Source organism: Corvus hawaiiensis, chromosome Z (assembly GCF_020740725.1).
Source record: "Corvus hawaiiensis isolate bCorHaw1 chromosome Z, bCorHaw1.pri.cur, whole genome shotgun sequence".
NCBI lineage: Eukaryota > Metazoa > Chordata > Aves > Passeriformes > Corvidae > Corvus > Corvus hawaiiensis.
In genome coordinates, this window is record NC_063255.1 from 960,489 (window position 1) to 987,001 (window position 26,513).

General features: G+C 49.5%; 3 protein-coding genes across 36 annotated transcripts in view; 1 reads left to right on the top strand and 2 right to left on the bottom strand.

Moving 5' to 3' along the window:
* The window catches only part of LOC125320304 (transcription factor 4-like), a 148,266-nt gene that overhangs the window by 86,992 nt on the left and 34,761 nt on the right, over positions 1–26,513 (top strand). The gene's annotated exons all lie outside the window — the stretch shown is intronic.
* The window catches only part of LOC125320302 (transcription factor 4-like), a 51,425-nt gene that overhangs the window by 13,401 nt on the left and 11,511 nt on the right, over positions 1–26,513 (bottom strand). Inside the window, 7 exon segments of the mRNA XM_048292443.1 lie at positions 5,213–5,416; positions 9,423–9,496; positions 10,824–10,902; positions 11,620–11,687; positions 12,225–12,357; positions 14,173–14,306; positions 15,901–16,005. Coding sequence (XP_048148400.1) covers positions 5,213–5,416; positions 9,423–9,496; positions 10,824–10,902; positions 11,620–11,687; positions 12,225–12,357; positions 14,173–14,306; positions 15,901–16,005 — 797 coding nt within the window.
* Positions 5,993–9,416, bottom strand: LOC125320303. Of its 25 annotated transcripts, none has more exons than XM_048292455.1 (8): positions 9,064–9,416; positions 8,797–9,017; positions 7,930–8,673; positions 7,698–7,784; positions 7,443–7,552; positions 7,317–7,401; positions 6,894–7,233; positions 5,993–6,852 (listed from the first exon to the last, which is right to left on the bottom strand). In XM_048292455.1, the coding sequence occupies exons 3-8, from the start codon at positions 8,068–8,070 to the stop codon at positions 6,380–6,382; spliced, it is 1,236 nt and encodes a 411-aa protein (XP_048148412.1). In that variant the 5' UTR covers positions 8,071–8,673; positions 8,797–9,017; positions 9,064–9,416; the 3' UTR covers positions 5,993–6,379. The 25 variants fall into 25 exon arrangements, 24 of the variants coding, with proteins under 24 accessions (XP_048148412.1, XP_048148424.1, XP_048148401.1 ...); XM_048292467.1 differs by having other exon boundaries at positions 6,894–6,934; positions 7,084–7,233; positions 7,443–7,784; XM_048292444.1 differs by having other exon boundaries at positions 7,317–7,784; positions 7,930–8,464; positions 8,571–8,673.

Genomic DNA, 26,513 nt, shown 5'->3' on the forward strand with positions numbered 1-26,513 from the left:
TTAAACAGAATTAAAGAAATCAAATTAAATGGAATCAATAGGATCAAAGAAATCAAATTAAACAGAATGAAAGAAATCAAATTAAATGGAATCAATAGGATCAAAGAGATCAGATTAAACAGAATTAAATGGAATCAATAGGATCAAAGAAATCAAATTAAACAGAATGAAAGAAATCAAATTAAATGGAATCAATAGGATCAAAGCAATCAAATTAAACAGAATGAAAGAAATCAAATTAAATGGAATCAATAGGATCAAAGAGATCAGATTAAACAGAATTAAAGAAATCAAATTAAATGGAATCAATAGGATCAAAGAAATCAAATTAAACAGAATTAAAGAAATCAAATTAAATGGAATCAATAGGATCAAAGAAATCAGATTAAATGGAATCAATAGGATCAAAGAAAACAAATAAAATGCAATTGAAAAAATCAAATTAAATGGAATCAATAGGATCAAAAAAATCAAATAGAATTAAAGAAATCAAATCAAACAGAATCAATGGGATCAAAGAGATCAGGTTGAATGGAATCAATGGGATCAAAGAAATCCAATGAAATGGAATCAAGGAAATCAAATAAAAATAGAATTAAAGAAACCAAATGAAACAGAATCAGTGGGATCAAAGAAATCAGAATTAATAGAACCAACAGGATCAAAGAAATCCAATTAGATAGAATCGATAGAGTAGAAGAAATCAAATTAAATAGAATTAAAGAAATCCAATGAAATGGAATCAATGGGATCAAAGAAATCAGATTAAATGGAATCAATAGGATCAAAGAGATCAGAATTAAAAGGATCAAAGAAATCAAATAAAATGGAATCAAAGAAATCCAATTAAATAGAATAAAAAGGATCCAAGAAATCAAATGAAATAGAATCAATGGGATCAAAGAAATCAGATTAAATAGAATAAAAGAAATCAAATAAAATGGAATCAAAGCAATCAAATAAAATGGAATCAAAGAAATCAAATGAAATAGAATCAATGGGATCAAAGAAATCAAAATAAATGGACTCAAAAATCAAATAAAATGGAATCAAAGAAATCAAATGAAATAGAACAAATAGAATAAAGAAATCAGATTGAATGGAATCAGTAGGATCGAAGAAATCAAATAAAATGGGATTAAAGAAATCAAATGAACTGGAATCAATGGGATCAAAGAAATCAAATAGAATTAAAGAAATCCAATGAAATGGAATCAGTGGGATCAAAGAAATCAGATTAAATGGAATAAATGGGATCAAAGAAATCAGAATAAATGGAATCAAAGAGATCAGAATGAATGGAAGCAATGGGATCAAAGAGATCAAATAAAATGGAATCAATGGGATCAAAGGGATGAGATTGAATGGGATCAATGGGATCAAAGGGATGAGATTGAATGGAATCAATGGGATCAAAGGGATGAGATTGAATGGGATCAATGGGATCAAAGGGATGAGATTGAATGGAATCAATGGGATCAAAGGGATGAGATTGAATGGGAGCAGTGGGATCAAAGGGATGAGATTGAATGGGATGAGTGGGATCAAAGGGATGAGATTGAATGGGATCAATGGGATCAAAGGGATGAGATTGAATGGGATGAGTGGGATCAAAGGGATGAGATTGAATGGGATGAGTGGGATCAAAGGGATGAGATTGAATGGGATCAAAGGGATCAAAGGGATGAGATTGAATGGAATCAATGGGATCAAAGGGATGAGATTGAATGGGAGCAGTGGGATCAAAGGGATGAGACTGAATGGGATCAGTGGGATCAAAGGGATGAGATTGAATGGGATCAATGGGATCAAAGGGATGAGATTGAATGGGATCAGTGGGATCAAAGGGATGAGATTGAATGGGAGCAGTGGGATCAAAGGGATGAGATTGAATGGGATGAGTGGGATCAAAGGGATGAGATTGAATGGGATCAAAGGGATCAAAGGGATGAGATTGAATGGAATCAATGGGATCAAAGGGATGAGATTGAATGGGAGCAGTGGGATCAAAGGGATGAGATTGAATGGGATCAGTGGGATCAAAGGGATGAGATTGAATAGGATCAATGGGATCAAAGGGATGAGATTGAATGGGATCAGTGGGATCAAAGGGATGAGATTGAATGGGATCAATGGGATCAAAGGGATGAGATTGAATGGGATGAGTGGGATCAAAGGGATGAGATTGAATGGGATCAGTGGGATCAAAGGGATGAGATTGAATGGGATCAATGGGATCAAAGGGATGAGATTGAATGGGATCAGTGGGATCAAAGGGATGAGATTGAATAGGATCAATGGGATCAAAGGGATGAGATTGAATGGGAGCAGTGGGATCAAAGGGATGAGATTGAATGGGAGCAGTGGGATCAAAGGGATGAGATTGAATGGAATGGGAAGGGAAGGGAAGGGAAGGGAAGGGAAGGGAGAAAGAGCGAGAGAATCATCTGGAAATGGGATGGGATGGGATGGGATCAGTGGGATGGATGGGATGGGATGGGATGGGATGGGATGGGATCAGTGGGATGGATGGGATGGGATGGGATGGGATGGGATGGGATGGGATCCATGGGATGGATGGGATGGGATGGGATGGGATGGATGGGATGGGATGGATGGGATGGGATCCATGGGATGGGATGGAACGGGATGGGATGTGATGGGATCAGTGGGATGGGATGGGATCAGTGGGATGGGATGGGATGGGATGGGATGGGATGGGATGGGATGGGATGAGATGGGATGGGATGGGATGGGATGGGATGGGAGAGAATAAAGGGAATGACAGAAATGAAAAGGGAAGAAATGAAAGAAAGAAATGAAAAGGAAAGAAAGGAAATGAAAGAAAGACATTGAAAGCCAAGAGAGTTCAAGGGAATCACTAAAAAGAAATAGAATTGATAGAAGAGAAGAAATGGAATAAATGGAATAAAAGCAATGGAATAAAAGCAATGGAATAAAAAGAATCAAATGAGCGGAAGGGAAGGGGAGGAAACGAAAGAACGGAAAATAAACTCAGGAGGAGAGGAAAAATGGGAGAGACGGGATGGAATCGAGAGGAGCCAAAGGAAGGGACTCAAACGAAATCCATAAAAAGAAACGGGATCAAGAGAAGAGAAAAACTGGAATAAATGGAGAAGAATGGAAGGAAATAAAGGGAATTAAATCAATGAAAAGAAAGGGAATCAAGAGAAGAGAAAGAAATAGAAGAGTACGAAATAAATGGAATGAAATCCATCAAAATCAAGGGAATCAGCAGAAGAGAAAAACTGGGAATCAACGGAATGGGATGGAATAAAGGGAATTAAATCAATTAAAAAATGGAATCAATAGAAGAGAAAGAATTGAATAAATTGAATGGAATGAATTAAATGGAATTACATCGATAAAACTGAATGGAATCAATAGAAATGATTGGAAAAAATGGCAATAAAGGGAATTAAATCAATAAAATTGAAGGGAATCAATAGAAATGATTGGAAAAAATGGCAATAAAGGGAATTAAATCAATAAAATTGAATGGAATCAATAGAAATGATTGGGAAAAATGGCAATAAAGGGAATTAAATCAATAAAAAGAAATGAAATCAAGAGAAGAGAAAAAATGGAATAAATGGAATAGAATAGAATAGAATAGAATAGACTAAAATAAATGTAATTAAATTAATAAAAAAATGGAATCAATAGAAGAGAAAAAATGGAGGGAATGGAATAGAATCGAATGGAATAAATGGAATTAAATCAGGAAAATGGAATGGAATCAATAAATAATACATTTAAATTAAATTTCAATTTAAAAAGAAATAAATCAATCAGTGAAATGGAACGGAATTAATTGATTGAAGTAGAATCAAACAAGAGAGAAAAGAATTCCAAAGGAAGAAAATGGGAATAAAGAATTCCAAAGGAAGAAAATGGGAATAAATAAAGAATTCCGAAGGAAGAAAATGGGAATAAAGAATTGCAAAGGAAGAAAATGGGATCAATAAAGAATTCCAAAGGAAGAAAATAATGGGATCGAGGACAGAATGGAAGCAGAAGGAAACGGAATCCATGGAAGAACGAGAAGCCAATCAAACAACGGGATCAGTAAAAGGATCGGGAACGGGATGCAGTGGGATCAAGGCAAGCAAAAAGGAGGAATTCCGCTGGTTTGGGGGCCGGGAAGAGCAATCCCAATCCCAATCCCAATCCCATTCCCATTGCCATTCCAGCTGTCCCACTGGCATGTTCCCAATCCCAATCCCAATCCCAATCCCATTCCCATTGCCATTCCAGCTGTCCCACTGGCATGTTCCCAATCCCAATCCCAATCCCAATCCCATTCCCATTGCCATTCCAGCTGTCCCACTGGGATGTTCCCAATCCCAATCCCATTCCCATTGCCATTCCAGCTGTCCCACTGGGATGTTCCCAATCCCAATCCCATTGCCATTCCAGCTGTCCCACTGGCATGTTCCAATCCCATTCCCAATCCCATTCCCATTCCCATTGCCATTCCAGCTCCCACTGGGATGTTCCCATTCCCGCTCTCATTGGGATGCTCCTGTCCCACTGGGATGTTCCCATTCCCAATCCCATTCCCATTCCCATTGCCATTCCAGCTGTCCCACTGGGATGTTCCCATTCCCATTCCAGCTCTCACTGGGATATTCCCATTGCCATTCCCATTGCCATTCCCATTCCCATTCCAGCTCTCACTGGGATATTCCCATTGCCATTCCAGCTCCCACTGGGAAATTCCTGTCCCACTGGGACACTCCCATTCCCATTCCCATTCCCATTCCCATTCCCATCCCATCCCATCCCATCCCATCCCATCCCACAGAGCAGCTCCCACTGGGATATTCCTGTCCCACTGGGACACTCCCATTCCCATTCCCATCCCATCCCATTCCCATCCCACAGAGCAGCTCCCACTGGGGTATTCCTGTCCCACTGGGACACTCCCATTCCCATCCCATCCCATCCCACAGAGCAGCTCCCACTGGGATATTCTGCTCCCACTGGGATTTTCCTGTCCCACTGGGACACTCCCATTCCCACCCCATCCCATCCCATCCCATCCCATCCCATCCCATCCCATCCCATCCCACAGAGCAGCTCCCACTGGGATATTCCTGTCCCACTGGGATTTTCCTGTCCCACTGGGACACTCCCATTCCCACCCCACCCCACGGCGCAGCTCCCCGTGCCCCGCCCGGCCGCTCACCATCAGGGAATGCCGGTTGGCCGAGAGCAGCCCGGTGCCGTAGCCCGAGGCCAGGCCGGCCATGGCGCCGTTGTGGGCGGCTCCCAGCAGCCCGTGCACGTCTCCGTGCGCGCCGGCCATGGCGGGCGCCGGCCCCACCGCGTGGTTCCGCAGTACGTGGATGGCGTCGTCCAGGCGCTCCAGGCGGTCCTCGATGCGGCTCTGCTGCGCGCCGGGAGGGAAAAGCGGCAACGGCGTCAGGGCGGCGCCGAGCCGGCGGGGCAGGAGGCCCCGCTCAGCCCCACCGCGGGCTCCGGGGGCGGCCGGAACGCTCGGGGTTGAATCCGCGGGATTGAACCCGTGGGATTGAATCCGCGGGATTGAACCCATAGGGCTGAACCCTCGGGATTGAACCCTCGGGATTGAATCCGCGGGATTGAACCCTCGGGATTGAACCCATAGGGCTGAACCCTTGGGATTGAACCCTCGGGATTGAATCCGCGGGATTGAACCCTCGGGATTGAACCCTCGGGATTGAACCCATAGGGCTGAACCCTCGGGATTGAATCCTTGGGACTGAATCTGCGGGGTTGAATCCTTGGGATTGAATCCATGGGGTTGAATCCTTAGGGGTGAATCCGTGGGATTGAACCCTCGGGATGGAACCCATAGGGCGGAACCCTCAGGATTGAACCCTTGGGATTGAATCCTCAGGGTGGAATCCTTGGGATGGAACCCTTGGGATTGAATCCTCGGGGTGGAATCCTTGGGATTGAACCCTCAGGATTGAATCCTTAGGGCTGAATCCATGGGATTCAATCCTCAGGACTGAACCCTCAGGATGGAATCCTTGGGATTGAACCCTCAGGATTGAACCCTCAGGATGGAATCCTTGGGATTGAACCCTCAGGACTGAACCCTCAGGATGGAATCCTTGGGATTGAACCCTTGGGATTGAACCCTCAGGATTGAACCCTCAGGATGGAATCCTTGGGACTGAACCTTTAGGGTTTGATCTTTAGGATCCTTCCATTTCCCTGGGGATTTTTCCCTCCGTTCCCCCCTCCCTGCCCTGCCCTCCCCCCCTCCCGTTTTTTTAAGGAATTCTGCTTCCCTAAGGCCACGGTTCGGGACGGGGAACACGAGGGCAGCTTCGATTTTCATGGGCAGAACAGGTTCAACGATTCCTCATGAACGGAAATCGGGCCGGGCCAGCGGAGCCCTCGAGGTCTCGGCAGAGTTTGCGCGAGGTCGGAACGGGAGCGGGATTGAAGCCGGCATTCCGAAGCCGGCATTCCGAACCCGGCAACGGGAACCAACAAGAACCCGAAGAACACCAAAAAAAGGAGCGGAAGGAGAGGAATAAATCCGAGTTTCCGTCGCGGATCGGCTCCGAGCGGCCTTGTCCTCCCTCCCTCCCAGCTGATCCCGGGATCGCACGGACACGGAGAGGAGCCAGCGGCTCCTGCGGCCCCTCACAGCCGGGGGTGCTACGGGGAGAATTCCCGTGGGATGGGGAACCTCAGCAGGAGCATTCCCAAGGGATGGAGAACCTGGAGAATCTCCACAGCACCATTCCCAGGGAATGGGGATCCCGGGATCTCCACAGGACCATTCCCAAGGGAAAAGCTCAGCAGGAGGATTCCCAAGGGATGGAGAAACTGGAAAACCTCAGCAGGACCATTCCCAAGGGATGCAGAACCTGGAGAACCTCCACAGGACCAATCGCAAGGGATGGAGAACCTGGAGAACCTCCACAGCACCATTCCCAAGGGATGGAGAACCTGGAGAACCTCCACAGCACCATTCCCAGGGAATGGGGATCCTGGGATCTCCACAGCACCATTCCCAAGGGAAAAGCTCAGCAGGAGGATTCCCAAGGGATGGAGAACCTGGGATCTCCACAGGACCATTCCCAAGGGATGGAGAACCTGGAGAACCTCCACAGCACCATTCCCAAGGGATGCAGAACCTGGAGAACCTCCACAGCACCATTCCCAGGGAATGGGGATCCTGGGATCTCCACAGGACCATTCCCAAGGGATGGAGAACCTGGAGAACCTCAGCAGGAGCATTCCCATGGGAAAACCTCCACAGGAGCATTCTCAAGGGATGGAGAACCTGGAGAACCTCCACAGGACCATTCCCAAGGGACGGAGAACCTGGGATCTCCACAGGACCATTCCCAAGGGATGGAGAACCTGGAGAACCTCCACAGCACCATTCCCAAGGGATGCAGAACCTGGAGAACCTCCACAGCACCATTCCCAGGGAATGGGGATCCTGGGATCTCCACAGGATCATTCCCAAGGGATGGAGAACCTGGGATCTCCACAGGACCATTCCCAAGGGATGGAGAACCTGGGATCTCCACAGCACCATTCCCAGGGAATGGGGGTCCTGGGATCTCCACAGCACCATTCCCAGGGAATGGGGATCCTGGGATCTCCACAGGACCATTCCCAAAGGAAAAGCTCAGCAGGAGCATTCCCAAGGGATGGAGAACCTGGGATCTCCACAGGACCATTCCCAAGGGATGGAGAACCTGGGATCTCCACAGCACCATTCCCAAGGGATGCAGAACCTGGAGAACCTCCACAGGACCATTCCCAAGGGAAAAGCTCAGCAGGAGCATTCCCAAGGGATGGAGAACCTGGGATCTCCACAGGACCATTCCCAAGGGATGGAGAACCTGGGATCTCCACAGCACCATTCCCAGGGAATGGGGGTCCTGGGATCTCCACAGCACCATTCCCAGGGAATGGGGATCCTGGGATCTCCACAGGACCATTCCCAAAGGAAAAGCTCAGCAGGAGCATTCCCAAGGGATGGAGAACCTGGGATCTCCACAGGACCATTCCCAAGGGATTGAGAACCATCAGGATGTCGGTGGGAAAGGCTGGAGATCTCTGGGATCCATCGGGATTAGGATCTCCCTGCTGGGGTGGGAAGAGCAGTCCAGGCTGATCCCAAATTCTGGCAAATTCCCGACTCTTCCCGCTGAGACCACGAGGTGGCCAGGAGGCCACCAAGGACACCGGAGGCTCCAAATGCCACCCACATCCGAGCCAGGAACGCTCGGGCCACCGGAATTCTCAGCGGAGAGGACATCACCTCCAGCATTCCATGGGAGAGGAGCCATGGGCTTCCTGCTCCACCAGGAGATCCCTGACCTTCATTCCATGGGATCCCTGACCTTCATTCCATGGGATCCCTGACCTTCATCTCCTCATTCCATGGGATCCCTGACCTTCATTCCATGGGATCCCTGACCTTCATCTCCTCACTCCATGGGATGCCTGACCCTCATTCCATGAGGATCCCTGACCATCACTCCCCTCACTCCGGGATCACTCCCAGCTCCACCAGGATCCCTAACCCTCATTCCATGGGATCCCTGACCCTCATTCCATGAGGATCCCTGACCATCACTCCCCTCACTCCAGGATCACTCCCAGCTCCATGAGGATCCCTGACCATCACTCCCCTCACTCCGGGATCACTCCCAGCTCCACCAGGATCCCTGACCCTCATTCCATGGGATCCCTGACCCTCATTCCATGGGGATCCCTGACCCTCATTCCATGAGGATCCCTGACCATCACTCCCCTCACTCCGGGATCACTCCCAGCTCCATGAGGATCCCTGACCATCACTCCCCTCACTCCGGGATCACTCCCAGCTCCATGAGGATCCCTGATTCTCATCCCCTCACTCCGGGATCACTCCCAGCTCCACCAGGATCCCTGACCCTCATTCCATGAGGATCCCTGACCATCACTCCCCTCACTCCGGGATCACTCCCAGCTCCGTGAGGATCCCTGACCTTCATTCCATGAGATCCCTGACCCTCATTCCATGGGATCCCTGACCCTCATTCCATGAGGATCCCTGACCATCACTCCCCTCCACTCCAGGATCACTCCCAGCTCCATGAGGATCCCTGATTCTCATTCCCTCACTCCGGGATCACTCCCAGCTCCATGAGGATCCCTGATTCTCATTCCCTCACTCCGGGATCACTCCCAGCTCCATGAAGATCCCTGGCTTCCCTCACCCCGCTCCGTCCTGCATCCACCACAGCGTCCCCTTCCCGTCCCTCCTGCTCCCCGCGCTGCCTCGCCCGCGAGCTCCGAGGCGGCACCGGCAAGGGCCGAGCAACCGAGGGGGTCGTTAAGAGCGCTTCGTTAATTACAGCCGCCAGCCGAGCGCGGCGCTAATGAAGACATACCAAGGAGTGTAAGGGACCTTCATAATTGGGAGATGATGACGCTTGACCTCCATTCCTAGACCAAACAGCTGTTCCTGCTAACAAGTAAAACCGGAATTACCGTTAGAACTCGGCCCAGCAAATCCCCTCCTCCGGCTTTCGCCGACTTCCGCAGGCCACCCAAGGGTCGGGCTAAGCCGGGCTGTGCTAAGCCGGGCTGCGCTGAACCAGGCTGCGCTAAGCCGGGCTTTTCCCAATGCTTCCATGGATATCTAGGCCGTTGTTTGGGATCTTCCGGGCATTCCCACACGGAACGAGCCAGGCTAGGCCGGAGCTCGTGGCAGATCCTTTCGTCTCCGCCTCGTTCTGATCCCCGCTCTGGGCGTTTGGGATGATCGGGAGGCACGAGGCGGCTTTGGGGGAAAACCTGCTAATCTTGGCAATAAAGGCTAAAATCCCGAAATCCTGGGATCCTGGAATGTTTGGGCTTGGAAGGGACCTTTAAAGGTCAGCGCTTGACACTTCCAGCTCTCGCCGAGATCCGCTCCTTTGCCGGGCTGCCGGCGCTGCCTTCTGCCCTCATCCCCGAATTCTCAGGGAATTGCTCCCCCTGCCTCAAGGAAAAGCAAGGAGGGGCTGGGCGGTCTGAAGTTTGGGATAATCAGGGAAAATCCGGGTGGGAAGGTGCTCTGGGAGCTCCCTGTGCCACCTGCCGGCTCTGCGGGATGGAGGCGGATGCGGGATTCTCCCGGATCGTCCTGCGCCATTCCCGGAGGGGCTCGTCCCCGTGGGATCCTGACGGGATTCCCGGGATGGATCCCAGCTTTCCCTGCCCGGGGAGTTCCAACAGCGGGATTCTGCAATGGTGGGATCCACGCTTGGCCTCGAGGAGAGGGATTTTCCAGAGGGGTGGGATGAGCTGCCTGGAAGGAGCAGCTGAACCCTCACGGATTAAAAATTGGGAATTCTAACTGCAGGGAATAATATCCCAAGGGCCTGGTTTGTTCCCTCGGGATTTGTTCCCTTGGGATGATCCCGAGTCGAGCGGGTTTGGGGAAAACCTACAAATGCTGGCAAGAAAAATCCCCCAAATCCTGCAATCCTGGAGTGCTGGGGCTTGGAAGGGACCTTTAAAGGTCAATCCAGGATTCCTGGGCCACCCTGATCCTATAAAAATCCTCGCTGCTCTCCAAATTCCCTGCATTCAGCTCGGAACCGTGGCGCCGCGGGCAATCCCGACTCCCCGGAATGAGGGAAGGACGGATCGAGCACGGGAACTTTCGGGAAGTTCTCTCCGCTGAGGGGATTTGGGATGCACGGCTGCCACGTGGGACCTCATCCCGGCATCTCTTCCCAAAAAAAAAACACCACACCACCAGCAAGCACTTAGGAAAACTTCAGTAAAAGAGAATGGAACAATACCTGAGAGAGAAGGGGGAGAACCGACAGGAGTTGAAGGATTTGATGAAAAGCTGTTGTTGGTGTGATCTGGAGAATAGATCTTCAAAAGATGAATCACAATTAATCTAAAGCCGACACATCCCGATGCCAAAAAAAAAAAGACCTTGGAATTCTTATGCATTCCCGACATTTCAAACGAGAGCAGGCCAGGCGCGAAAAGCCTCCCGGTTCCGACGGAGCCCCCGGAATTCCGAGCTCCGAAAGGCTTCGTGCCGAGATGGGTCTCGTTAAGGAGATGCAGGAAGCTGCACGCCTTCCCTTGGGAAGGGATTCCCGGGATTGGCATGATCCCAGGGATCGCCCAGGACACGTTTGTAGTGGCTCGACTTCCTCGCATGAACCGGCGTCATGAGAACTCAGAGGAACCCACTGTGCCCAGAAAATACCCGAATGCTCCCGGCTCCAAGGGCAGCGCTGCTGGCCGGGATAAGAGGAGCGGGCCGGGAATATCCCGGCTGGCCTGGGGCTACTCCGGCTCCCGTTATCCCGGCCCAAGGCGGGAACGGCTGCCTTTAACCACGGGGAGCTGCCAGGAAATTCCGAAGGAATCCTGTGGCTGCGGGCCGGCCTCCCTCTCCCGTGGGAACGGGGGCCGAGCCTTCCCTCTTCCCATTCCTAGGCTGTCCCAACCCCCTTTGCCCGGATCGTCCCTATTCCCGTGGATTCGCTGCTCGTCTTGGCCAACTCCAGCCGCCCCCAGGGGACTCCAACTCCGATTCCGAAAGGTGCAAACGGGAATTCCAAAGGGTTTCCTTACAGAGGCGAGGGCTTTTCCCAGCGCGTCGCCGGTCTGCGAGCTGCCTGCGGCTCCGCTTCCTCTGTTGGCTGCGAAACACAGAATTCCCGCTCAGAATTCCCGTGGAATTCTCCCGCTCCTCCTGGGTTATTCCGCAGGGAAAAGCCGCCCTCGGATCCTTTCTTTGGATCCGGGGCTTTGCGTTTCCCGCAGCCTCGGCCCAGCACCGAGAGCTTTGGGAATGTCGGGATCGGCTCATTTTTCCGCCGGTCCAAGGCGGCTTTGGACACTTCCAGGGATGGGGGAAAGCAGGGAAGGAAATTTGGGAATTCCCTGGAGGAAGAGCATGGGGAATGACACAGAGCTTCCCTCAGGGAATGAAGGGATATCCCTGATATTCCCGCTTGGAAAAGCCGAGCAGGAAAGAGCAAAGCCCTGGGAATGGGAATGGGAATGGGAATTGGGAACAGCTCATCCCCTTCCAACCCTTTACTGCCAGCAGGGCTGGGAGAGCCACGAGCTGCAATCGAATCCCTCCATTCCCAGATGGAAACATTCCCAGAATATCCCGGGCTCGGAGGCGGTTTGGGCCGATCCCGGTTTTCCGGAGGGCCGGGAATGCTCACCCAGGATGGAGTCGGTGCCGTTGGCGGGCGGCGTGCACGAGGAGGCACTGTAGTGGTTCGTGCCGCTCCGGTGGAACGTGGACATCGGCGGGAGGCTGGAGTTGATGTCGGCCGAGGAGTGGGATGGGTAGCTCTGGAAAAGCGGGAAAACAGGGAATGGCGGCGTGTGGAGAGGAGGGAAAGGCGCTGCCACGCTCGCCGGGAGGGATTTTAGGGATCGCATTCCGGTGCCTGGGTGATTCCAAGCTGCCCTGGCACACTCCGGGGTGGGAAAGCAGAGGGAAAGTGGGAATGGCACAGTTTGGGGTGGGAATGAAGGGGGAAACTGGGAATGGCACAGTTTGGGATGGGAATGCAGAGGCAAACTGGGAATGGCACAGGTTGGGATGGGAATGCAAACTGGGAATGGCACAGTTTGGGATGGGAATGCAGAGGGAAACTGGGAACGGCACAGTTTGGGGTGGGAATGCAGAGGGAAACTGGGAACGGCATAGTTTGGGGTGGGAATGAAGGGGGAAACTGGGAATGGCACAGTTTGGGATGGGAATGAAGGGGGAAACTGGGAATGGCACAGTTTGGGATGGCAATGCAGAGGGAAACTGGGAATGGCACAGTTTGGGGTGGGAATGAAGGGGGAAACTGGGAATGGCACAGTTTGGGATGGGAATGAAGGGGGAAACTGGGAATGGCACAGTTTGGGATGGGAATGAAGGGGGAAACTGGGAATGGCACAGTTTGGGATGGCAATGCAGAGGGAAACTGGGAATGGCACAGTTTGGGGTGGGAATGCAGAGGGAAACTGGGAACGGCACAGTTTGGGGTGGGAATGAAGGGGGAAACTGGGAATGGCACAGTTTGGGATGGGAATGCAGAGGGAAACTGGGAATGGCACAGTTTGGGATGGGAATGGCACAGTTTGGGGTGGGAATGCAGAGGGAAACTGGGAATGGCACAGTTTGGGATGGGAATGCAGAGGGAAACTGGGAATGGCACAGTTTGGGGTGGGAATGCAGAGGGCAAACTGGGAATGGCACAGTTTGGGGTGGGAATGCTGAGGGAAACTGGGAATGGCACAGTTTGGGATGGGAATGAAGGGGGAAACTGGGAATGGCACAGTTTGGGATGGGAATGCAAACTGGGAATGGCACAGTTTGGGATGGGAATGCAGAGGGAAACTGGGAACGGCACAGTTTGGGATGGGAATGCAGAGGGAAACTGGGAATGGCACAGTTTGGGGTGGGAATGCAGAGGGCAAACTGGGAATGGCACAGTTTGGGGTGGGAATGCTGAGGGAAACTGGGAATGGCACAGTTTGGGATGGGAATGAAGGGGGAAACTGGGAATGGCACAGTTTGGGATGGGAATGCAAACTGGGAATGGCACAGTTTGGGATGGGAATGCAGAGGGAAACTGGGAACGGCACAGTTTGGGATGGGAATGCAAACTGGGAATGGCACAGTTTGGGATGGGAATGCAGAGGGAAACTGGGAACGGCACAGTTTGGGATGGGAATGAAGGGGGAAACTGGGAATGGCACAGTTTGGGATGGGAATGCAGAGGGAAACTGGGAACGGCACAGTTTGGGGTGGGAATGGCACAGTTTGGGGTGGGAATGCAGAGGGAAACTGGGAATGGCACAGTTTGGGATGGGAATGAAGGGGGAAACTGGGAATGGCACAGTTTGGGATGGGAATGCAAACTGGGAATGGCACAGTTTGGGATGGGAATGCAGAGGGAAACTGGGAATGGCACAGTTTGGGATGGGAATGAAGGGGGAAACTGGGAATGGCACAGTTTGGGATGGGAATGCAAACTGGGAATGGCACAGTTTGGGATGGGAATGCAGAGGTAAACTGGGAATGGCACAGTTTGGGATGGGAATGCAAACTGGGAACGGCACAGTTTGGGGTGGGAATCGCGGGTTTTCCTGGGAATTCCGGCTCCGTACCAGGCGCTCGTGAGGGTGCAGGCTGCAGTAGCTGCCGGCCTGGCCGAGGTGGGAGGAGCCGCCCAACATTCCCCCGTAGCCGGCCTGGTTCATCCCGCTCGACGAGCTCCAGGGATCGCTGCCGTGGTGGCCATCTGCAAGAGGGAAAGGTGGGAATGGCACCGGGAACGGAGCCGGGAATGGGGAATGGAGGTGGGAATGGGGAATGGGGAATGGAGCTGGGAATGGAGCTGGGAATGGAGCTGGGAATGGGGCTGGGAATGGGGAATGGGGAATGGGGAATGGAGCTGGGAATGGGGAATGGAGCTGGGAATGGAGCTGGGAATGGGGAATGGAGCTGGGAATGGGGAATGGAGCTGGGAATGGAGCTGGGAATGGGGAATGGAGCTGGGAATGGGGAATGGGGCTGGGAATGGGGAATGGGGAATGGGGAATGGAGCTGGGAATGGAGCTGGGAATGGGGAATGGAGCTGGGAATGGGGAATGGGGCTGGGAATGGAGCTGGGAATGGGGAATGGAGCTGGGAATGGGGAATGGAGCTGGGAATGGAGCTGGGAATGGGGAATGGGGCTGGGAATGGAGCTGGGAATGGAGCTGGGAATGGGGAATGGAGCTGGGAATGGGGAATGGAGCTGGGAATGGAGCTGGGAATGGGGAATGGAGCTGGGAATGGGGAATGGGGCTGGGAATGGGGAATGGAGCTGGGAATGGGGAATGGGGCTGGGAATGGAGCTGGGAATGGGGAATGGAGCTGGGAATGGGGAATGGGGCTGGGAATGGAGCTGGGAATGGGGAATGGAGCTGGGAATGGGGAATGGAGCTGGGAATGGAGCTGGGAATGGGGAATGGAGCTGGGAATGGGGAATGGGGCTGGGAATGGAGCTGGGAATGGGGAATGGGGCTGGGAATGGAGCTGGGAATGGAGCTGGGAATGGGGAATGGAGCTGGGAATGGGGAATGGAGCTGGGAATGGAGCTGGGAATGGAGCTGGGAAGGGGGAATGGAGCTGGGAATGGAGCTGGGAATGGGGAATGGGGCTGGGAATGGGGAATGGAGCTGGGAATGGGGAATGGGGAATGGAGCTGGGAATGGAGCTGGGAATGGGGAATGGAGCTGGGAATGGGGAATGGAGCTGGGAATGGGGCTGGGAACGGGGAATGGAGCTGGGAATGGAGGTGGGAATGGAGCTGGGAATGAGGAATGGAGCTGGGAATGGCACCGGGAATGGCACCGGGAACAGCACCAGGAACAGCACCAGGAATGGTGCTGGGAATGGCACCGGGAATCCTTGGAATTCCAGGAAGTTTCATTACCGAGATTAAAACAAAAAAGAGGAAGAATTCCCACCCGGGAAAGCCTTGGAATCATACCCGGGAAAGCCTTGGAATCATTCCCTGCAATTCCCCAAAAAGCCCTGGATGGGGCACACTTGGAGAAGGTGACCTCGGAGAGCTGCTCCGCCCTCCCTATTCCACCATTCCCATCCTTCCCAGGGAAGGGCACCACAGGAGCAGCCGGATTCTCCGGGCTTTTCCCAACTCCGGGAATGCTCTCCAGGAATCCATCCCCAATTTCCCGCTCGTGGAGCAGCAAAACCCCGGGAGCTCCGAGCTCCAGCTCCGTGAGGGACGCACAAATCCACGTTTTTTTTACGGGAACGAGCCCAAAAAGCTCCTCCGGAGGAGGAAAATCTGGGAAAAGGGACGGGAATGGAATTGTGCCTCTTACCTTGCATGAAGAAGGAGCTGGGAAAAGTGCTGGCTGCTGGTTTGGAGGATGGAAAACCGGGAGAATCCGGTTGTAGTCGGCGGTGCTCGCCGACGGAGCATAAACCTGCGGGAAAAAAGCCTCCTTTAGGCAACTGCGACCCCAAAAACCTGGGAATTCCCCCCCAGATCCCCTCCCAGCATCCCGCAATTCTCTGGGAATGCAAAACCTTCCGGCGCCGCACGGCCGGGAATCAATTCCCGGCTCCCAGAGCGGCTCCGGGCTGACATTTTCCAGCCTGAGCCAGGGACGTTTGGCCGAAGTCTGGATTTCTGGGAATCCAATATCCGCAGATGTGCAGATGTTCTTCCTGCCGCCCCACGGAGCCGGGAATCAACAGGAACTGGGAACAATGCGGGCTTTTTTTTTGGGATGGGAGCCTGCCGAGTTCACCCGCTCCGCAGGACTGCAAGGAGCTCCAAAAGTTGGGATTTTTCTAAAAAAAAAAAACCCCCCCAACCCCAACCAAAATCCCCCGAGCCCTCCGAATTTTGGAGCGACGCTGTCGATTGCAACCGGGGCTCTGAAATTCCCTAAAATCCTAAAATCCAGCAGGGAGAGAGCACCCAGCTCCTTCCCTCGGGATTATTCCACTCTCCGTGCCAAACCTCTCGTTCATTCCCGCTTTTCCCTCGGGAATACCTGCCCGGCTCCTCCCGTTCGGGAGGGAATTGCGAGCCCGAATCCCCCCAAACCACACCAGGCGGGTCAAGGGAATTCCGTGTTTCCGGCGGGATGGATTCCACGATCTCCAGATGGCCGGGAAGGCCGAATCCCAAATCCCGAATGCCGGCATCTCCGGGATGAAAATGGATTCCTCGCCGCCTCCATTTTGAAGCAGGCGGCGGATGGCAGCACTTGGCACGGCGCCCGCTGGGAGAAGGGAAGCGCAATCCGGCCGGGAAGAGCGGCTGGAAAAGCGCCCGGCTCTTCCCAAAGGGTCGGGAAGATCCCCCGGGAATCTTGGCAGGGCCGAAGGCTGGGAAAAAGCGGGAGCGAGTCGCAGGAAATCCCGGGGAAAACGAGAGGAGGAGCGGGAATGGCGAGAGGGAGGCTGCGAAGGCGAGGCCGGGATCCGGGAGAGAGATTGCTGGAGTGTCCCAAGGAAGAGCAAAACTTGGGATGAATGGAAAAACGTGGAATGATCCCGGTTGTCCTTCCTTTGCAAGGCCCGCCGGGGCTGCTGCCGCATGCAGGTTTAGGGAGAATTCCCTCGGATTTTAGGGAGAAATTCGTGGATGTTAGGGGAAAATTCCCTTGGATTTTAGGGAAAATTCCCTCAGGTTTAGAGAGAATTCCCTTGGATTTTAGGGAAAATTTCCTCAGGTTTTAGGGAGAAATTCCCTTGGATTTTAGGGGAAAATTCCCTCGGATTTTAAGGGAAAATTCCCTCAGGTTTTAGTGAAAAATTCCCTCCATTTTAGTGAAATTTTTTCCTCAGTTTTAGGGAAAAAATCCCTCACGTTTTGGGCAAAAATTCCCTCAGTTTTTAGGGACAAATTCCCTCTGTTTTAGGGACGAATTCCCTCCATTTTAGCACCACTTTTCCCAGTTTTCCTGAACAATTCCCTCAGTTTTTAGGGACAAATTCCCTCCGTTTTTAGGGACAAATTCCCTCAGTTTTTAGGGACAAATTCCCCCAGTTTTAGGGACAAACTCCCTCCCTTTTAGCACCACTTTTCCCAGTTTTAGGAAACAATTCCCTCAGTTTTTAGGGACAAATTCCCTCAGTTTTAGGGACAAATTCCCTCCATTTTAGCACCAGTTTTCCCAGTTTTCCTGAACAATTCCCTCAGTTTTTAGGGACGAATTCCCTCAGTTTTAGGGACAAATTCCCTCCCTTTTAGCACCCCTTTTCCCCGTTTTCCTGAACAATTCCCTCAGTTTTTAGGGACAAATTCCCTCAGTTTTTAGGGATGAATTCCCTCCCTTCTAGCACCGCTTTTCCCAGTTTTCCTGGAAACCCCCCCCTGGTTTCGAGAGCCATTCCCCAGGACCTGCTCCAGCTTTCCCTTCTCCACCAGCAGCTCCCTAATTCCGGCCACATGTTGCCGCCGGGAAGAGCATTCCCGGGAAAGGGCCGGAAGGAAACGCCGCCTTCCCACAATGCGAAGCAGATGTCGGCTCTTCCAGATCTTTCTCCCGGGATAACGGGGCCAAGGCCTCGCCCGGAAATTGGGAGCAGCTGAGCTCCGGCGCACGGAAAAACCCCGGAGCGGGCGAGCATTCCGGGCCTGCCGCGCGCTCCCTGCTCCGGGAGAAACAAGCTGGAGTTTGCCACGGTTAATTCTGGGCTTAGCGGGATGCTGGGAAGGATTTTAGGGATCATCCCATTCCATGCCTTGCCACGGGGCTATCCCGGTTTATTCCAGGCTGCCTTGGACACGGGAATTCTGTTCCCTGGGAATTCTGTTTGGCACCTGGCAGGCAGCATTCCCAGATTCCCGGAATCCCTACCCTGCAGTGGGAAGGAATTGCTGGCTGCCAGGGTGCTCCGCGCTTTCCATGGAAATTTGCGCAGCTTGGAGCAGCCTGCGCAGCGGGAGGTTGGATAATCCCAGAAATCCCGTGCCACCCAAATCCCGGGATCCTGCGCTCCCTCTGGGATCCTGCACTCAAATCCTGGGATCCGAGCTCTCCCTCTGGGATCCGAGCTCTCCCTCTGGGATCCGAGCTCTCCCTCCCGGATCCGAGCTCTCCCTCCCGGATCCGAGCTCTCCCTCTGGGATCTGAGCTCTCCCTCCCGGATCCGAGCTCTCCCTCTGGGATCCGAGCTCTCCCTCTGGGATCCAAGCTCTCCCTCTGGGATCCAAGCTCTCCCTCCTGGATCCGAGCTCTCCCTCCCGGATCCGAGCTCTCCCTCCTGGATCCGAGCTCTCCCTCCTGGATCCGAGCTCTCCCTCCCGGATCCGAGCTCTCCCTCCTGGATCCGAGCTCTCCCTCTGGGATCTGAGCTCTCCCTCCCGGATCTGAGCTCTCCCTCCCGGATCCAAGCTCTCCCTCCCGGATCCGAGCTCTCCCTCTGGGATCTGAGCTCTCCCTCCTGGATCCGAGCTCTCCCTCCCGGATCCGAGCTCTCCCTCTGGGATCTGAGCTCTCCCTCCTGGATCCGAGCTCTCCCTCCCGGATCCAAGCTCTCCCTCCCGGATCCGAGCTCTCCCTCCCGGATCCGAGCTCTCCCTGCGCTCGCAGCTTCCCGAGTTTGATTCCCTCATCCTGTGCGGCGCAAATGGTTTCCAGATGGGAAAGGCTGAACGCGGGAACGCCCCGAGTTAGAAAGGGGTCAAGGAAATCCGAGAGGGAAAAGAAGCCCATTCCGGATGATGTCATGCCCGGGCAGCAGGAACATCCCAGATTCCCTCGCCGCGCTCGCTTTTCTATCCCAGTTTTTCGGAAGGTTTTGGGATGGAAGGGGCCTCGCAGCTCCTCCCTTTCCATCCATCCCGGAGCATTCCCAAAGCATTCCGAGAGCGAAGCAGGTGGATCCTGGCAAAGCGGGAATTCACCCAACATCCCCAGCCCGTGAAGGGAAAAGCGGAAGGAAAACAGGGAACAGGAGAAATCCCTCGAGGATTCCTGGTGCATTCCAGGGAAAACCCAAGGGAAAGGCGAGGCTGAGCACCGGAGCCGCATCCGGAGGGTTCCGATCCCTCTGGGAATGGGGGCTCCCTTTCCCTCGGCCGCCCCATCCCCGTAAGCACTCCGGGATCCCATGGAATGCAGGCTCCGGAAGATCCCGGAGCACACGGAACATTCCCAGAGCGGGAATTTTGGGAAGAGGCGGGTCCTGCTGCCAAGGCAGCAGCTCGGAGCCATCCCGGAGCGGGAATTCCGTCCCGTCCGGGAAGCGAGGCTCCGGCAGCTTCGGCGAAACTCCGAGGGAAGCGAACGTTTTGCCTTTTCCGGCAGAATCTGTGAATAAATCCAGCGGCAAAATCCCTCCGGTTCCGAGCTCGAGGAGAGGAATTAGCCCTGATTAAACGGATCCGGCGCCTTCCTCCCGCTCGCATTCCCAATTATCCCGGCCTAATCAGCCCTCCCGGGAGCCGGCCACTCCCCTCCGAGCCGAAAGCCGGGAATTGTCCCCGGATTCAGGCAGGAAGCGCTGAGAGGAGCTGGGAATCAAAGGCACGGAGAGGTCGGGAATAGCGGGAAGGCAGGAGGAGGCTGAGCTGGGGCTTAGGCCCGGCTTTGAGTCCGGCTTAACCTCGGCCATGTGAGAAGGGGCGGATGCAGGGATTAAAACCAACCCAAATCCCGGGATTCCGGACTGGGAATGGTTGGATTCCAAGAAGCCCAATCCGAGGAAAACCAGGAAAAGCCGGATTTTCCTCTCCAAAATCACGCCGAGAATGAAGAAAGTCAGGAATTAATTAACCCAAAATTCCATTCCTAAGGAATTAACGAAGTCAAGGTGCTCTATTAATTAAAGAATTAATCAAAAGCAAAGGGAAAGCCGGGATAATTCTCCACATTTTCAAACCTTCCAGGTTATTTTAGGATCGGTTTTATTCCCCTGGATTTTCGAAGCCAGCTCGAGATCCCGAACATTCCAGCCTTTCATCCCAAATTTCGGGTGGAAGTATTCAAAGAAGGATTAATTCTCATTGTTAATTACCGATCCATTGCTGGCGGAGCTGCCTCTCCGTCAGCATTCCCAGGAAATCCATGGATCTCTCCCGATTTTCCAGCCCCGCTCTGGGGCTTTTTATTCCCTGGGAAGAGCTTTATTCCCATTATTCCCGAAAAGATTTTAGGGAACGGAATCAGGGGGGCCGTGGGAGGATCTGGGAATCCCCATTCATTAATAGCGGGATGGGGGCGGGAATTCCCCTTTTCCAGGAGCCTTTCCATTCCCAAAAAAGCCGGGAAAAAAGCCGGGATAGAAAGGAACGGCGGCGCTCTTCCCAAAGAACTTTCCCTGTTGTTTTCAGAGGGGCTCCCGGGCGTTTGCCAAGGATGCCAGAGATTGGAGGATGAGCAATCCCAGCAATCCAGGGCTGCACGGAGGCATTTCCTGGGATTCCCGGAATTCCAGGGAATTCCCAGCTCCCGAGAGCAGCTCCAAGGGCTCCACCTGGCTCCCGGTTCCTCTCATCCCGAGAATTTCCGGCAGCCCCATCCCTCATTTCCCCGGGATTTAACGAGCTCCAGCTCCCACATCCCGCACGGGGCCGGGATTTTTCCGCAGAAATCCCGATGCAAATGGGCATTCCGGGCGTTTCAAGCGGGAATTTGCATAATGCCGCCTTCACGGCGCGATTAGCGGGAAGAAAACCATGGATCGGGATGAAGGATCCACAGGATGAGCCGCCCTTATCTGGCGGCGTCCAGCGGCTCCGAGAAAAGAGGGGCCGGGAGTCTTTTTTCCCGGGATAAAAGGGAATGGGAAGAACCGGGAATGCGCTGATGGGAGCAGAGCGATCCCGACGGAGCGTTCCGAAGGGGTTTTTTTTTCCGGCAGCATGGAAAAACGGGAGAGGCCGAGGCCGAGCCGACGGAATGCCGAGTTTCTCGTCCTCGCAGGGCGACGTTCCCGAAATCCGGGCTCAAAAATCCCGGGAATTTGCGGCGGGAGCGCGCAGGGGGTCAGGGAGGGAAAGGGCGGAATTCCCGCGGATCCCGAGGGAGGGAAGCGAGCTCCGAGGTTGGGAATTCCATCCCTGGAGCAGCCTGGGGTTTCCCTGTGGATGCAGCGGCCGGAAAACTTCCGGGAATTGTTCAACACCAAAATTCCATTCCCGATTCCCTCCTGCAATTGCCAGAAGAAATTCCCAAGTTTTGCCAGCGGCTTTAAATCCAAGATTCCCTGCACATGCGAAGCTGGAAGAATTCCCAAATCCTTCCAAGGCTGCTTGGATTCTCAGCCCAGCCGGCGGGAATGAGGCGCTGGCCTCGTTTTTCATGGAATTCCAGCCCTTCAAACCCACTCCGGATATTCCCAAGAAACTCCGGGATAAACAAATTCCCTTCCTCCAGGACCCAAAGAACAACCCCTGACAGAAAGGGACGGAAAATCCCGGGAATTTTACACCCCGAATTCCCATTCTCCTTCTTCCCGAGGGATTTTGGCCGCAGGCGCCGGAAACGTCGGGAAAACTTTGGGAGAGGTTTGGGCTGCTGCCATTCCTGGGGATTTCTGGGAATCCCGAGCACTTTAATCCCGATTTTCTATTTTTAGACATTTTTCTCTATTTCCCCCTCTTTCCCCATATTTTTCTCTAATTCCCATATTTTCCATATTTCCCCATATTTTTCTCTAATTCCCATATTTTCCATATTTCCCTTATTTCCCTATAATTCCCATATTTTCCATATTTCCCATATTTTCCTACAATTCCCACATTTCCCATATTTTCCACATTTTCCTCTATTTTCTATATTTGTATCTATTTTAGATTTCAAGAGATTTTTCCCTGTTTTCCACCTTTTTCTCTATTTTTTATCTTTCGATATTTTTTCTCTATTTTCTCTATTTTTCTCTATTTTGATATTTTTCGATCTTTTCCATCTTTTTCTAGATTTTTCTCTATTTAGGTATTTTTCTCTATTTTCTCTATTTTTCTCTATTTTGATATTTTTCTCTACTGTCTTTTTCCCTATTTTCTATTTCCTATATTTTCTATATTTTTCTCTATTTTCTATCCTTTTCTCTATTTTCTCTATTTTTCTCCATTTCCCATATTTTTTTCTATTTAGATATTTCTCTACATTTTCTATCTTTTTCTGTATTTTCTCTATTTTTCTCTATTTTCTCTATTTTTCTCCCTTTAGATATTTTTCTCTATTTTCTATCCTTTCCTCTATATTCTCTATTTTTCTCGATTTCCCATATTTTTCTCTATATTCTCTATTTTTCTCTATTTCCTCTATTTTTCTCCATTTAGATATTTTTCTCTATTTTTCTCTATTTCTACATTTTCTCTATTTTTCTCTGTATTCTCTATATTCTCTATTTTTCTCTATTTCCCATATTTTTCTCTATTTCCTTTATTTTTCTCCATTTAGATATTTTTCTCTATTTTCTCTATTTTTCCTATTTCCTCTATTTTTCTCCATTTCCTCTATTTTTCTCCATTTCGACATTTTCTCTATTTTTCTCTATATTCTCTAGTTTTCTCTATTTCCCATATTCTTCTCTATTTCCTCTCTTTTCTCTATTTCCTCTATTTTATTCCATTTCTCTATTTTCTCTATTTTTCTCTATTTTCACTATTTCCCATATATTTCTGTATTTCCTCTATTTTTCTCTATTTCCTCTATTTTTCTCCATTTTTACATTTTCTGTTTTTCTCTATTTCCCATATATTTCTCTATATCCTCTATTTTTCTCTATATTCTCTATTTTTCTCTATTTCCCCTATTTTTCTCCATTTCTCCATTTTCTCTCTTTTTCTCTATTTCCCATCTATTTCTCGATATTCTCTATTTTTCTCTACTTCCTCTCTTTTCCTCGATTCCCTCCATTTCCTCCACTCCCCTCCATTTTCTCCCTTTCCCCATTTTGGGGATTTCTCTGCATTCCCGACTTTCACTCTCCCTTTCACCGGATCATTCCCAGCTCCAGCCTTTCCCCGCCGCTCTCCCAGATTTCCCTCTTTTCCATCTTTCCCTCCGTTCCCACTGCAACCTCCCCTCATCCCGAAGAAACGCCGCCGTTCCCCCTTTGCTGCCTCTCCGGCACAGCTCCGGCCCCGGCCCGCTCCGGGGAAATTCCAGCTGGGAACAGGGAGCAGGACGAGGGAGAACCCACTTCAATCGCTCAGCACCGAGAAATAATAATAGTAATAATAATAGTAATAATAATAATAATAATAGTAATAAAAATAGTAATGGATGTAGGAATAATCGGGATCAAACACATCCATGATGACCTGGACGCATATGGGATATGTATGATCCATATAACACATGGAATCCATGGAATAGACGGGATAGATACCAGATAGGGAGAAGAAAAGTGGTACGCATCAAATGGATGGGATATATAGGATATAGATGATATATAGATATCATATAGATGATATCATATAGATGGTATGTAATAGGGACCACAGAAGAAATGTGATACACATCAAATAGATCTGATCTATAGAATATATCGTATAGATGATATAGAGATCACAGAAGAAATGTGGTACACATCAAATAGATCTGATATCTAATATATAGGATATATCATATAGATGATATACAATAGAGCTCACGGAAGAAATGTGAGACACATCAAATAGATCTGATCTATAGAATATATCGTATAGATGATATAGAATAGAGCTCACAGAATCAATGTGATACACATCAAAGAGATCTGATCTGTAGAATATACAGAATCTATCGTCTAGATGATCTATAACAGGAATCACAGGTAGAAGAAACGTAATACATATAAAATAGATCTGATATATAGAGTGTATCGTATAGATGACCTATGATAGGGATCATAGGTAGAATGAATGTGATACACATCAAATATATCTAATATAGAATATATAGAATATATTCTATAGATTATATAATAGGGATCATAGACAGAATAAATGGGATAGGTATAAAATATCTCTAATATAAAATATATTCTACAGATTATATATAATAGGGATCCCAGAATAAATGTCATACATATAAAATATATCTAATATATAATATATAGAATATATCATAGAGATTATATATGAGAGATCATAGAATAAATGTGATACATATAAAATATATCTAAGATATATTCTATCGATTATATATAATAGGGGTCACAGAATAAATGTCATACATATAAAATATATCGAATATAAAATATATTCTATAGCTGATCTAGAATAGGGATCATCGATAGAATAAATGTGATATATATAAAATATACCTACTATAAAATAGATCCTATAGCTGATTGATACTGGGGATCCCAGAATCAATGGGATCCACATCCACCATAAAATATATCCTATAGCTGATATATACCGGGGATCCCAGAATCAATGGGATCCACATCCACTATAAAATAGATCCTATAGCTGATATATACCGGGGATCCCAGAATCAATGGGATCCACATCCACCATAAAATATATCCTATAGCTGATATATACTGGGGATCCCAGAATCAATGGGATCCACATCCACTATAAAATAGATCCTATAGCTGATTGATACTGGGGATCCCAGAATCAATGGGATCCACATCCACTATAAAATAGATCCTATAGCTGATATATACCGGGGATCCCAGAATCAATGGGATCCACATCCACTATAAAATAGATCCTATAGCTGATATATACCGGGGATCTCACAATCAATGGGATCCACATCCAATACACCCACTATTGATCATCTATAGCAGGGATCATCGATGCCATTCACTGATGGCCCAGAGGAGGAGGAGGAGGAGGAGGCCCAGCCCTGCGGAGCTCCGGCCCTTGGCGGGGATTCGGAGCTGCCCCTCTCCATCCCCTCTCCGTGCCGGGCGTTATCCCGGGAAATCCTGCTGGAGCTGGGTGTCTGTTTTATGGAACACACCCCCCCAGCAAATCCTGCTGGAGCTGGGTGTCTGTTTTATGGAACACACCCCCCCAGCTGCTGGATATCGACGGGTTTGGGTATAGATCGATAGCCGGATCGATAGGGCAGAGATCGATGGATGTGTATCGATATGGCACAGATAGTGATCGATAGAGCTCGATAAATGTAGAGAAATGGGTATTTCTAGGGCTAGTGACTGATATATGAATGTAGAGATAGTAAATAGATATAAATATATTTATAGAACTAGTGACTGACATATGAATGTAGAGATATTAAATAGATATAAATATATTTATAGACCTAGTTACTGATATATGAATATAGAGATATTAAATAGATATAAATATATTTATAGGGCTAGTGACTGATATATGAATATAGAGATATTAAATAGATATAAATATATTTATAGAACTAGTGACTGACATATGAATGTAGAGATATTAAATAGATATAAATATATTTATAGAGCTAGTTACTGATATATGAATATAGAGATATTAAATAGATATAAATATATTTATAGGGCTAGTGACTGATATATGAATATAGAGATATTAAATAGATATAAATATATTTATAGAACTAGTGACTGATATATGAATATAGAGATATTAAATAGATATATTTATAGAGCTAGTTACTCATATATGAATAAAGCCATATTAAATAAATATATTTATAGAGCTAGTTATTGATATATGAATATAGAGATATTAAATAGATATAAATATATTTATAGAGCTATATACTCATATATGAATATAGCTACACTAAATAGATAAAAATGTATTTATAGAGCTAGTTACTCATATATGAATACAGCTATATTAAATAGCTATTAAATATAAATATATTTATAGAGCTATATACTCCTATATGAATACAGCTATATTAAATAGATATTAGATATATATAAATATATTTACAGAGCTATATGCTAATATATGAATACAGCTATATTAAATAGATATTAGATATAAATAAATATATTTACAGAGCTATATACTCCTATATGAATATAGCTGTATTAAAGAGCTATTAAATATATA

Coding starts and splice junctions, on each gene's coding strand:
- LOC125320303 (XM_048292444.1), bottom strand. CDS start 8,070: ATGGTTCTCAATCCCTTGGGAATGGTCCTGTGGAGATCCCAGGTTCTC. Junction 7,785..7,929: donor CTGGGAATGGTGCTGTGGAG/ATCCCAGGACCC, acceptor GGTCCTGTGGAG/GTTCTCCAGGTTCTGCATCC. Junction 7,234..7,316: donor AATGGTCCTGTGGAGGTTCT/CCAGGTTCTCCA, acceptor AGGTTCTCCATC/CCTTGGGAATGGTCCTGTGG.